Source organism: Pleurodeles waltl, chromosome 10, assembly GCF_031143425.1.
Source record: "Pleurodeles waltl isolate 20211129_DDA chromosome 10, aPleWal1.hap1.20221129, whole genome shotgun sequence".
NCBI lineage: Eukaryota > Metazoa > Chordata > Amphibia > Caudata > Salamandridae > Pleurodeles > Pleurodeles waltl.
In genome coordinates this window covers 1,018,244,107-1,018,258,330 of record NC_090449.1, presented here as the reverse complement: position 1 = coordinate 1,018,258,330, position 14,224 = coordinate 1,018,244,107, and the positions used below count along the sequence as shown (strand labels likewise).

At 41.6% G+C, this 14,224-nt stretch overlaps 1 protein-coding gene across 1 annotated transcript in view; it reads left to right on the top strand.

The window, feature by feature from the left end:
- Window positions 1-14,224, top strand: part of COL6A6 (collagen type VI alpha 6 chain) — a 446,491-nt gene that overhangs the window by 248,491 nt on the left and 183,776 nt on the right. Inside the window, exons 10-11 of the mRNA XM_069212366.1 lie at window positions 1,856-2,431; window positions 7,531-8,103. Of these exons, the coding sequence (XP_069068467.1) occupies window positions 1,856-2,431; window positions 7,531-8,103 (1,149 nt within the window). The remainder of the gene's footprint in view (window positions 1-1,855; window positions 2,432-7,530; window positions 8,104-14,224) is intronic.

The window sequence follows — 14,224 nt, the reverse complement described above, 5'->3', positions numbered from 1 at the left end:
CTAAATTCTGCCTCATAATGTTATCTAGGAAACTGACCCATCAGGTTTGGAATCCTAGCACAGTGGCTGCAGTAATGACTGGTCACACGAAATGAAAAGTCCAGCATCCGCAAAGGAATCAAATCTACATCCAAATAAACACAGTGTGCATTGAAAGTGGACAAAGAGATCATTTAAACCCAGAATGAAATCAGTAGTTGAATATTCTCAGCAATTTACCTAATACTTATTCTTTCATTCTCGATTGGAATGTAGCTAACAGTAAACAGGAGCTCATTGCTTTAGATTTTAGCTGCAGAGCAAGTCAAGGTGTTTTTTTATAGCAGCAGCGTAGATGTTTCAGGAAAACAACTTGCGCTGGTGCAATAGAAGCTGCCAACTCTCCCATAAACTCAGCGATTCACTGTCATAGTTTTATCTCACATTAGACCACTACAGTGTTAACAGACAAATTGAGGTCACTGAGTGTTGCAGTGCCACTAATGACTGGCACTCACCTACTACTTCAACATTTCATTCATAATTTTTATCTATCTAATTTTTTTTAATTCAGAACATTCTGCTCTTTGTAGGTGGAACTTTCTAATACCAACATAGATTTTCAGTATTGAGCTATAAGGTGCACCCTTTACCTGATTATAGGCCCTCATGTGCAATCCGGCCATACGACTCGGGGTCAGGGTCTTTAACAGTCGTTATAGACCTCAGCATAAGGGGCGGCTCCTCCATTAGGGCAGGGGAGCGTTGCCCACCTGCCAGCAGCAGCTGCAAAACCTTTACCAGAAAACAACAATAAACTTTGTTTATTCTCGTTTTCCGGTAAAGGAGCAGGGCCACGGGGGTTGACGAGTGCGGCACTCCCCCTCACTGCGCATATATGTTTGGCCAGCCATCTCGGGCCGGCCAAACACACATGCGCAGTAGGCTCTTTCTGGCCCAGCAACACAGCTGTTAAGCTGGAGAGAGGAGGCACAGGCTCCCAGTCTGACTGGGAATGCCCTGGCTGAACGCTCAAAACCAATCCTGACGCTGCTCTGAGCAGCGTCAGGATTGGCCACAAGGTAGGCTGGGAGCCTGTGCCTGCAGCGCCAGCGACGAAGCACGAGACAGAGGAGTGGAGCAACGCGCGGCATTCAAAAAAGTCGTTTTATTTTTTTAAAAAAAATAATTTAATGTTTATTCCCCCACCCCTTCCCCCCCTCCGCGCGCCGCCCCTTCCACATTCCGCAAGATGCGACTGCTCAGAAGTAGGCCATAAAGCTATGGTATATTCAGCAAACAGATGACAGTTGTGTAATAACGGGATCTTTAGTGAACACCTGCATAAACAGGTTAACGCCTGGTGGAAGGTTGTGACTTTTGAGCTAGTGACACCACAAAAAGGTAATCATTTCCCTTCCAACTCTTTCTCATTCTGGGGCACAAGGGATGGGTGGTAAGAACACATCCCACCTTCACCTGCTCCATGTGAATGAGGAGGGTCGGTGGATGAACAGCTATGAAAATAACTCATTTCCGTGGTTTCGATGGACACCAATGAAACAAACTCCTTTCCATGGTTTTTGTGGCTGTAACAACTTAACTTTGCACTTTTGTGTGACATCGATATATATTTTGAAAATTAATGATTTTCACCAGCTAACCCTGTTCATCAGTCTCAGCAAAAAGAAGTGTAGGCTCCAAAACATCACAAGTATATAACATTCCAAAACTAAGAGCATGGACCAAATAAGCATATGTATGTCATCCATTCATTTCAGCTTTAGTAGCTTGGAAAATGGTCCACCCACTAAAAATGTCTGACAGTGATATCTTGTGCTTCTTTACTAATACTTGTGTCTTGTCATTTTTACAGACTGCAAAAGGATAGAACGCGCGGACATTGTGTTTGTGATAGACTCTTCTAGCAGCATTGACGACAGTGAATATGCCACCATGAAAGAATTCATGATATCCCTGGTGAACAAATCTGACGTTGGCATCCAGAAGGTTCAGTTTGGGGCAATAAAGTATTCAAATGCCCCTGAGACCATCTTTTACCTGAATGATTATGACACCAAGTCCAAAGTTGTTGAAATCCTGCAAAATGATCCACACAAGGGAGGCGACACATACACAGCCAATGCTCTGCGGCACTCTGAGATGCTGTTTTTAGAGAGGTTCGGTAGCCGCAGAGCCAGTGGTGTCCCTCAGATCCTGTTCGTCCTCACTGATGGAGAGTCCCACGATAATGGTCTGCTAAACGGCACAGCCAAGCGCCTGCGGGATAGTGGCATCATCATTTATGCCATCGGAATCGACCAGGCGAACACAGAAGAACTGATGGCGATGGCCGGGACATCAGAGAAAATGTTCTTTGTCGGCACCTTTGATAAACTCAAAGAAATTTACATCAACGTGTCAGAAGGTTTATGCAACTTATCAAAACCTGGTATGAGTTTTATGCTATTTGGTTATTTTTTGCTGTTTTTAATATATATTTGGAATGAGAAGGTTTTTTGGAATTGTGCGATCTGCTACAGTATCTCAAAATGTACTGTTGTCTAATTAGTTGTGGTGCGCTGAGGAGTGTCTACTCTGGTAAATATGCCTGTGATGAAGTCTCTACAGCTTGGAGGAGGATTTAGAATGAACTGCAGGACAGGTGAGTTCAAATATCCTACTAGCAAAGATGTAGAAAATGCTCTTCATGCCATGCTTCATCTGGAAAAAGAGGTATTTCGTTTCTGTTGACTAGTGTGGGCTTGAGCACTGCCAGGTACACTCAGAATGCATAACTCTTCCATTTGGTGTCAGATGTGGGATCCACTAATAAAGAGGTATCCATTAATTTAAACAGGGAAAAGGCATAGATTTGTGGCCAGCCTTTTGGAGAGCATATCTGTTTCCCTATTAACAAGCAGAATATGTTGTGGAGTTAAATGAAAAAGAAAAGGGCAAATGATGGTGACTTTTCCACTTAAAAATGCTAGCAAAGTAGTTCCTTCGCTCAGGGATTGCACAGTTCTGGAATAGTTGTGGCAGTACTTTCTGATCAGTTGCATTGTCAAATGTGGCTAGGGAAATATCGCCCTGTCTGTGAGTATCAAGCAATAAAAACATAGGTTCTTGGGCCACATTGAACTCCGGCATCTGTCTGTATCAGCATTTGCTACATAGCGCAGTTTACAAGCTAGCAGGGCACTGCCACATAAATTAATTTCATTGTCATGATCTTCCTACTGTATTACCACATTTTAGGCCAGATGTATCAAGTTTCCCAATAGCAATTACCAAATTGCATTTTTTTGCGAACCCCAATTAAGTAATCGATATTGGAGTGTATGAAACTCCAGGGTTTTTCATTTAGCGATTCACAAGAGCTCACAAATGGACCTACCTCATTAATATTCATGAGGTAGGTCGCAATTTGCGAGCCATTGCGAATGGCTCCAATCACAGACATGGTGGACTGCTGGGACCAGCAGACCACCATTGCTGTGACTGCTTCTCAATAAAGCAATCTTTTTTTTTTTTAATGCAGTCCGTTTTCCTTAAAGGAAAACAGGATGCATTTAAAAAATAAAAATGAAAAGTTTTCTTTTCATATTTTAAGAGCAGGCAGTGGTTTTTGCATGCATTCACAAAGGGGAAACTGTTTGATACATCTGGCCCTTTGACTTTGTTACAGCAGTGTCCCAGTAAACATAAGAAGGAATCTGACTATTTCACATCTCAAATCATTGTTAAGGCATTTGTGGTAAAAGCATTAGTGGTAAGAACAAGGTTGTTTAGGCATGCGTGGTTCCAACATGCGTTGTTCAGGCATATATTCCATTGCTGTACTCTAGGTGCTCACTGTACACAAACTTTCAATTTACCAAATGACAGGTATGGCAACTTTAGATTAAAAGTTACTGTTTTTATAAACAAAGTATGTGTGGTTGGGCTCCTATAAGGAGCCACACCAAAGCAGAATTAAAAAATAACAGATGTTCAAATGTTGAAATTCCTCACAACTACCTTATGACCAGATGGTCAGGTAGATTTTCTGTATACCTTCCCCAACACGGGTAACGCCTAACGACTTATAGCTGAAACAGCTAGAACCCAAATGGATCACCCATATTGTGGATAAAAGAGTTAACAATGACTCCTCTTTCATTTGTTTCACCAACTAGTTTGCTGACTAGCTGCACAAAAATCAAACTCTGAGGTGAGGCCACATTTGCCAGGTGTATTGTGGAATAGATTAAAAAATACTACTGTATACTACACTGCACAATCCGCCTGTGCTTGTCCATGCATATTTTGCTACAGCTAAAACAGCAGCAGTTGTAATCTCCAGACATGTTCCAATCAGATACATCTAAGTTGATTGTATGAACCAACACACACTTTCTGCTAAAACTATTCATTTAAAACTTGAAAAAAATGATGCTTGAAAAAGACAAGAGGTATTCAAAACATATTTGTTTAGGTGCTTGACTTCCCAGTGCTACTTTGCCCCACTCTTCTTTGATTTCAGCTTGTAAATCGTGCTAAATATTTGGGAATGGAAGGAAAGGAGGACACAGGGGAGCCGTGACTGGCAACACATTAAGCAGTAACACAGTGAACACACACCATAAAAGGTTCCCAGTTTAGATAAATAAATTGCAATAAATAAAACAAGATAAAAACAACAAAAATCCAATCAGAAGAACCAGAGGTATTACATATTAAACATTTCAGTAAAAATAGCACCAAAAAGCACAAAGTGTCAGCTGTGGCTATCTGGTCGTGCCGGAATGGGACAAAGTCACAAGTTCAGGGAGACTGTGATGGAGCGCGGGATGGCTAAAGGAACCCAGTTAGGCCTGCAGAAAAAGTACCTTGAATCCTGGTTGGGTTGCAATAGTCCGTGACGAAGATGCATTGCACAACTGAAGTGATGCATTGATTCTGAGATTTGGCGATGCTGTCGTGCAAGGTCCTGCGTTTCTGTCGAGGATCCCATCAACGAGTGCCTATGATATGAAGTCCGGCGTCAAGGATGTATTGCACAATTGGGGCAAAGCATCAGTGCTGAGGAGCTCATCTTCAAAGTGCCATTGACTAGGGATGTGAGGGTCTGCGTCAAGGATGCGTCGCACAGTGGCAGTTCCATGAGGCAACAGGCTGCAATGCAATATGGGTCTTTGCAATGAAGATCTATGCAGGGGTGATTGTTGGGTCTTTTTGGGGTTGTGCCATGCTATAGAGAAGATGCATCGTTACAGCTGTACCCACAGAGGTTGGCAGAGCACAGTAATCCTACTTCCAAGGGTCCAGGACTGGGATGGCACCACTTGGTTGTAGGAGCTTTCTGTCCCTGAGGCTCATGTCAGGAGGCCAGCCAACTAGCCATTGGAGTCGCTCTGCTGGACCTGGGTTCAACAGATGCAGGTCCAGTCCTTCTCACCGAGGCAAAAGGGCAGAACAGCAGGGCAGCAGTTTCTTCAGAGCAGCAGTCTAGAAGAGTGGCAGTCCTTTCAGCAGCACAGCAGTCCTTTCACACAGAGGATCTACAGGTCCAGAGTGTACTGAACAGTTGGTTTCTGAGTCCATTATTGATGCCCTCTTCTGCCGTTGAAGTGGGAGAAGCTTCTGGAGGTTCCCTTTTGAAATGCACTGGTGTCCTGCCTTACTGGCCTTCGTTCTAGTCTAACTTTAGGGGGTATGTGGCCCTGTGTGTGGAGGCAGGACACAGCCTTTTCAAGTGTAAGTAGGGCCCATCCAGGTACACCTAAGCTCTCCATTGTGTGTGGCTGTCTAGGAGGAATAAACAAAGTCCAACTGTCAACTACACCCTGCCATGTGACCCAGAGACAGAATGCAGAGACCAAATGGCTAAGGCAGGAAAATGACAACTTTTAAAAGTGCATTAAAAAAATTGTAAATACAAATTCAACTTTACCATAAGAGAGGACTTTTCATTCCAGTTCCAAAGGCACCAAACAAGAACTGCTTACCTGTTCCCATGTGGAAGTTTCACCTTATTAAATGAAGAAAGGTAACTTCAATGTTATCTTATGGGAGAGGTAGGCATTGCAGTAGTAGGAGATATAAACCATACACTGAACCCTGCCGTCTGGGCTGTACACGTCCTACCCTAGGGGTGACTTAGATATAACTTAGAAAGTTTATTTTTCCAGGTGAACATGGCGTTTTAAAATTGCACACACAAGCTGTAGTGGCAGGCCTAAGACATGTTTGAAAGGGATACCTAAGTGGGTGGTACAATCAGTGCTGCATGCCCACTAGTAAAATTTAATGTACATGCCCTAGGTACATGAAGCACCACATTACTGAGAACTTATAAGTAAATTAAATGTGCCAATTTGGTCGAAGCCAATATTACAATGTTCTATGGAGTGAGCACATGCACTTTAGCGTTGGTTAGCAGTGGTGAAGAGAGCAGTCCTAAAGCCAGCAAGAGAAAGATCAGCAAAAATGGAGGAGGAAGGTGAAACAATTTGACAAAAGGCCACCTTAAGGCTGGCAGGTCTGTTATTTGATGTATCATGTACATTGAGCTATGACATTGTACATGGCTCCTCTCCTTTCACATGGAGTATTGTTGTTGTATATGATATGTTGACGATCTGCTCTGGAAAACAAATAAACACATTTTTTTAAAAGACTGACAGGTTTGTTCAAGGTAGATCCTCCTACTCTTCCCTTTTCTTGTGCCATATCTTGATGCTCCATTGGGGTTACCTTCATCTCTTTTTGCCCTCCACCTCCGCATATTTGTTTACCTTCTATCCCCTTCCTTAGCATTTCACTCTTGTTTTTTTATGTTCCTTTTCTAGCCTCATTTATACCACAGCATTAGTTCTTCTATTTTTCCCTACCTGTTTTCATGCTTTTCTCTTTTCCCAACATATGGTCTAGACTGTTATTTCTTATTCTTATTTATTTCTGGATCGTGGTAGACATGGAAAAAAAACACTATTGCAACCTATTTTTTCTTTTGATGTTGTTTAGAATAAATAATTGTTTAGGCATTTCCTTTTTAAGGATTACAAATGTTTTATGTCTCCTGCAGGCCCTGATTCAATACCATGTCTGTGGGTGTTCTTTTCATTAATTTATCAATTTATTGATGGATAATTTTCTATTTCTCAGTTACATCATTCGCCAAATGAAGAATACCTCAATGTTGTTCAATATCTTGGTATCTGCTATGATAGATTTATCTGAGGTAAACTTTCTACTGATGGATTTACAAGGGAACAGAAGGACTAGGGGTATGGCAGTAACAATAAAATGTCACTTTATCAGTAAAACCTGTAATGCAGATGCATCACATTGTTGTGGTTTTGAAAACAATGGTTTAGTAAAAAATATGTATTTGCCTGTAATCGTAATATCTGGTTTGACCTATTTAAGTGGAATGCTAGAAGAGAAAAAGCAAATAAATATTTCTTCCCTCACTCATGTTATTGAATCATGGATCAAGGAGTCAACTTGATCAAGCCGAGTCTGTACACTGATGAGTCACTGCTCTGTGTTCTTCTTTTGCAGAATGTGAGGTTAAAAAAGCTGACGTTGTCTTCCTAATTGATGGCTCCACCAGCATAGGTGTCTCTGATTTCTCAGTGATGAAGGACTTCATGACATCAGTGGTGGCTGGGTTTAACACCCAGCCAGGCATGGTACATATCGGGGTGGCACAGTATAGCGATAATTATAAAGAGGAGTTTAGGCTTAGTCCATCATCCAAAGACTTTGACATAAAGACTAAAGTTGGAGATATTCATCAGATAACGGGAAACACCTTGATTGGCAGAGCCCTGGAGTTAGTAGACAAATCCCACTTTAACCCGCAAGTGGGAAGTCGAATCAACGAAGGCATTCAGCAGCTCTTACTGGTCATCACAGACGGCAAATCACAGGATGATGTGGCCAGCGCAGCAGAAGCCCTGAGAAAGAAGTCCATAAATATCTACGCTTTGGGTGTCGGGGATGTCAGCGACAATCAGCTGCTCCAAATTGCTGGATCCCCAGAAAAAAAATTTACTATTAATAATTTTGATGAGCTGTCTTCAATTAAGAAACGCATTGTCCAAAACATGTGCAAAGAAGAATCCAAAAGCAGTAAGTACATTTTTTGTATTTTAATCTAAAACATTCCTTTTACTACCTTCGTATCTCATAATTTGAAAATCTAATTTGTATATACGCCCTGAATGACAGACCTGAGGAAACATACCACAAGAATATGGTTGTATCCCCAGGAATTAACAGTGCAGACAGGTGTCAGTCCAAGACTTGGATTTACTTTGTATATGCTGAAGTTGTTAAAACAGGCCTGACTTGGAAAATATGCTGCTAGTATGACCTATTGGTGTTGAAATAGATATAACCTGGCCACAAAAAAAAGTCTTGAACTGTGTATAATCTGAATGTGTTTCAAGCAGATCTACCATGACACTATGGAAGCAGGTCTAACCTGTGAGCTCATGAACCTAAAATTAAATGATTAAACTACTTTAATTTGCATTTGAAATAACATTACCCAAAAGTCCGAAAATCGATCTAGGAATTTATCTGAGAAATCATTCAATTGTTAACGCAATATTTTGTTTAAACAAGGCACATTTTCCATTGGAAATTTTTATGCCATCTCCTGTAGACATCACAATTTATCCAACTATGATTTGTCTATCAATTTCACTGAAATATGTTTGTCCCAATTGCCCGGGCTTTTGAAATCCATGTTTTAAAACTGATCAAATTCTTTTGAGGTAATCAAAAGTCTATGAGGATGTTATTGGAATTAATGTAACCTCTAAACATTGTTAACCTGATGGTGTTGGAGCAGATAGAATTTGGAGGAGGTTTAAACTAATGGTGTTGGTACAGGGTTAACCCAATGTTGACATAACCTTCTTTGAACTTGTAATCTGAAAGTGTTTGAATGACTAGACCAGATGCACAATGTAAATGTTAGAACAGGTATGATTGGAAAATGATGGCACAAAAACAGCTGTCTGTAGGAGATGATTGCCTTTATATAACTCCCACAGAACTTATAAGGAATTATGAAGCTGATTTAGAGTTTGAAAGGTGGTTACTAGATCACAAATGTGATGGATATCCCCTGTCCCCCGTATTACAAATTTATTATATCCAATTCACTTGTAATACTGCAGACAGGATTTTGTTATGTTTAGGATGAAGTAATCTGTCCCACGAACTCTAAATCAATTATGTTAGCTGTAACTAAAACATGTGCATTAAGGTAACTATAACACGTGCCCTAAGGTTACTATAACTTGTGTCCATGCCATGCACAGTTTTCTCATGAATAATGTTACACCAAATGGTGTAGTGATATTCTCAATGATGTCATAGAAGATGTCATGAGTGATGTAATATGTGGGGCAATGATCAGTACATGGTGAGGGTGTAAATTAGTGTAACCTTAGGGCACGGGCTATAGTTACTTGAGATAACTTTAACTATAACTATTGAATTTCTATAGTTCTGTGAGTGTAAAATCAGAACCTAACTATAACATCCCTGGAACCTTTGTTTTTTTAGTGAAGATCTATGTTTTTTTTTATTCTACTTCCTAACTATAACATCCCTGCAACCTTTGATGCTGTTTCCTAACTATAATGAGCCTGCAACCTTTGTTTTCATCAGTGAATTTCTAGATTTTTCAACGTAAAATAATATTAAATTACCATACGTTAATTCAACCAACTCAGTACACAGCCTTTGGCCATACATAGCAGGACTAGCGCTTCAGGGCCTGGCCTGTAGCCGGGCCCTCTGGCCAACTCCCCCATATCCAGCCAACCCCCTGCGTCCAGCCAAACCCATGCAGCATGGTGTTGCTGGCCTGCAGACAATCCCCCAATTGCAGCCAACATGCGGTCCCCTCCCTGGGCCACTTTTGGCCCCAGGAACCCTATTACCCGGCACTCTGTGCATTCTTTAACCTCTCTCCCTGGGTCCCTTTTAACCTCAGTGACCCCATTTCCCAGGCCTTGGCAACATATTTCAGGGAGATAGGGACACACGGCCCCCCTCCCCAGGTCGATTAAAGGACCCTTCCCCAGGCTGATTATGGCCCCTGAGCCCCTGTCTCCCTGGGCTCGGAACTTTTTAAAGGGTAGGGAGAACACAGCCCACTCCCTAGGCCGATCTTGGCCCTGTGGACCCCATCCCTTGATCCCGGCAATTACTAAAGGGGGAGGCTGGCTGTATGGCTCTCTCCGCAGGCCAATATCAGCCCCAGGTACCCCATCCTCTGGTGCCCATCCAACAAGGGATGGGTTCCCTAGTGCCCACCCAGGGTACCCACCATATCCTTGTTGGGGGTTGGGAGGGGAGCCCCAAGGCCCTGCAGCACTAGCCAGCTCCCCACATCCGGGGGGGCAACATGCCCACACGGAATAGTTAAAAATGCTACTCCTTGCAAGCTGGAGCAATATTTAGATCTGTTTCCCATTCTGCAGTACACTCCCAATAGGCGCAAACATTTTTGAAGCTCATGCCAGCTGGGAGCAGACTTCACATTTGCTCTCGCTTGGCGAGAGCTTTGAAATTGCACCTGCCACATGAGAGAAAACATGTTTCCCTGTTTGCACCAGGGCATAGCAGGAGGTGGCCATGGGGATAGGGTCCCCAGGCCCATTACTGTCTCTGGGAGGGGGGTCCTCTGCCCAGCCTTCTTTTCTAATTACATCTGGGGCCTTGGGATGGGGTGCCCGTGGCCGAAATCGGCCCAGGGAGGTGGGTACGAGACCCCTCCTCCTTTCCAAGTACAAATGGACCCCAGGGGATGGAATCCCCAGGACCAAAATCGGCCCGAGGGGTGGTTACATGCCCCTCACCCTTTTTCAACTATGGTCAGGTTCAATGTGGTCCCTATTGCCAAAATCGGCCCATGCCCCCTTCCAAATTTATTTTAAAGGCCAGGTCCCAGGGTATGAGGTCCCTGGACAGAAATCAGTCTGGAGAAGGAGGTCACGCTCACCAGCAGCCCCAGATATATATATGTAAATCCCCTCCCCCTGGAACTGGCCCACCCGGGAGCATAAAACAACAAGCATGAGAGACTGCACTTTTTTTCCCGGATTCCCCATGAAGTTGTGGCAAAGTGAAAAAAAATATTTTTGGTCCTGGCGAGGTCTCTGTGGCACACCACCACAAGGACTAGGAGGTCAGAGTGTTCTTACCCTGCCCCTTTGAGGTTTTTTTCTATATTTTCTTGGGACTCGGGCCAAGTCCAGTCCAAAGATGACTGTCACTATTTCCTGGATATAGTGGTGGCAGCCAGTGAGAGCTGTCGGATCTGGGGACCCCCTGCATCTCTAGATATGCTTGCTTAAAAACGTTCTTAAAAATTACTGAATGGATTTACACCAAATTACAAAATTAATCTTTCTGGACCAAGATCTATCTTTCTGCCATATTTGGTGTAATTCTGTCCAGCGGTTTGGATTGTACCCATTTCTAAAATACGTATGGGAAATCTTATGGGAAAAATGTTTTCTGGGACACCCTTTTTCTCTCTGCCACTGCTTCACAAATCACCCCAAAACTTTCTAGACAGCAGCTGAATTGACTGACACACTAGTTTTGAAAACTTTGAGAAGATTAGTCAAACTGTGCTCAATGTATGAGCAAAACAAAAACTCTTTTCCTATTGAAATTTTGCCCTAACTATACCTACCCACTGGTGCCACTAGTAGATAATATGTATTTATACATACTTATATTATGAGAGGGGGCAAATCTTCACATTTTCTAGATGCTTTGACAATTTGCCCAGACAAAGACTGCCTGAAAGCAATCTGCAAAGCCAAGAGCCTCAGCGATTTGATCAAGTTCAGAAGACAGTTCAGATGTAGAGACTGATTCAGATGAGGGCATGTCTGAATACAGAATCAAGCAAAGAGGAGTCTCCAGTTATAGAAGAGCTGCATTTTTTAAGACTGGACAGGAGAATCAATCTCAGGCCCAGTGCCAACTGTAGATAAAACCCAAAAGGAGAAAGAAAAGAAAGGTGACATTAAAAAAAATACAGCCGACAAAATCAGACAAATCCAGAGCAACAAGAGATGCTGAATGAAAAGACCGTAATCAACTTTTCAGATATAAAAATGTATGGAGATGAGAAGGACATTTTATCACTTGGTTTCTCATTATGTGCACAATTTAAGTTCAACTGCAGTCAGACAACAATAGACTTGTTTCAATTCATCAGAAAACTTAAATTCTATCAATATTTTCACAACAAGCAACCTGTGCCCAAACCTAGTAACACTGGCCCAATCACTAAATATGACAATCTTCAAATCAAGGATTTAAAGCTTGTGATGGAGCTTGACCAACTAGATAAAGAAACATTAGGCATACAAGGGACAATAACTGAACAAGAAATGATAGAGCAAACAGGATTTTGATGTTGATATAGGAACATCTAAACCTTTTAAGTCCCCCTCTACATTTGCACCAACCATGTAAAAGGATTCTATAGACACCTTTGTCAGACTTGGTAGTACAAGATCTAAAAAATCTGCTAAGGAATAAGAGCAAGAAAAAGAACACATTTGGCCAACAGCGCAAATATTATGATCTAATAAACATATTGAAAAAGAGAATAGATGTAGTAATTTGCTAGTCAGATAAGGATGCCAATATTTTGTCATGGCCCATGTCAATGTATAAACAGGAACCTCTCACACAATTAAGTGGCATGGATGGCTATTGCAAGACATCACATACAGAGGTCATTGATATCAAGTCTTCTTCTATCTCAGATTTCATGCAATGGCGCAATGATGAGGTATTGTCACAAGATGAATCTGTTTCTCAGAAATTACTTTCTAGTCATACCAATATTGTATCTTATTCTCAAAGTGCACAAAAATGTTGATTCTGCCCCAGGAAGGCCTATTATGTTGGCAATTTGGGGGGTTTATTTGAGTACATTTTCTCAGAAATGGCTTTCTAATCATACCAATATTGTATATTTTTCCTAAAGTGCACAAAAATGTTGATTCTCCCCCAGGAAGGCCTGTTATATTGGCACTTGGAGGCTTATTTGAGAGCTCTTCCAGATATGTTTATTACTTCCTAGAGAAAAACAAGCAACCTTTCATCTTACATTCAAGACACAGCAGACTTTTTGAAAAACATTTATGATATACAATGGGAGCATGACTTTGTCTTATTAACCATGGATGTAACATCATTGTACGCCAGCATAGTACAGTCTGATGGTCTGAGGGCTGTTGAATACTTTTTGTGTGCCAGTGCCTTGATGCTTCTAAAAATACACACAAATCTTATTAAGCATCGTAAACACAGAAAAGACAGAAATAATGTGTTGGAATTTGACTTATGCTTCTCCTTTAGTCAAACAAGAGATCAGATATTTGGGTATTCGATTAACAACTGATCTAAATGAGGTACCTAAACTAAATTTTAACATAACATACAGAGAAACCAAAAAATTGCTAAAGACGTGGGCCGCTCTCCCTCTTTCCATAATTGGAAGATCCAACATTTTGAAGATGTGCATTCTCCTAAAATTTACCTTTTTATTCAACACTATTCCATTAGAGTTTAAGAACTGCTGGTTTAAAAAACTACAGGGGGATTTATCCTCGTTTGTATGGGCCTCTAAAGGAGTAAGGATCTCGTGGAAAAAGATGAGTAGAAAAAAAGAGTGGGGGGGTATTGCGTCTCTGGATTTTTTTAAGTATTATCTGGCATTTCAATTAAAAAACATTAGAAACCTATTGAATAAGAAGTCAGAATATGATCCGGTTTGGAAAGCCTTAACGGCACACCTCGAGGAAAGAGCAGATCATTTTCTATATAAATTCGGCCATCCTAAGTACTTCAAGAAGGTACGTTTTTAAGATACTCAGACATGCATGCAACATTTGGATGTATTTTCGGAAGGTGCTAGAGATACCCTATTTTTGCAGCTCTGCCCCCATTTGGGATTCACCTGGTACTCCTGAATGCCTTACTGATAAATTATCAATTCCTTTGAGAATGAGTGGGATTGTAAGATGGGGCCAGATAATGGAAGGACCAGAATTGTTAAGCTGGTCGACACTTTATGAAGGGACTGGAGGGACAGTTTCTAAATTCAAGTATCTTCAGATAGCTAGTTGGGTTAAATCGCAACAAACAGGAGAAATAGGAAGGAATATATGGGAAGGGAAATTAAACCAGAAAATCATTA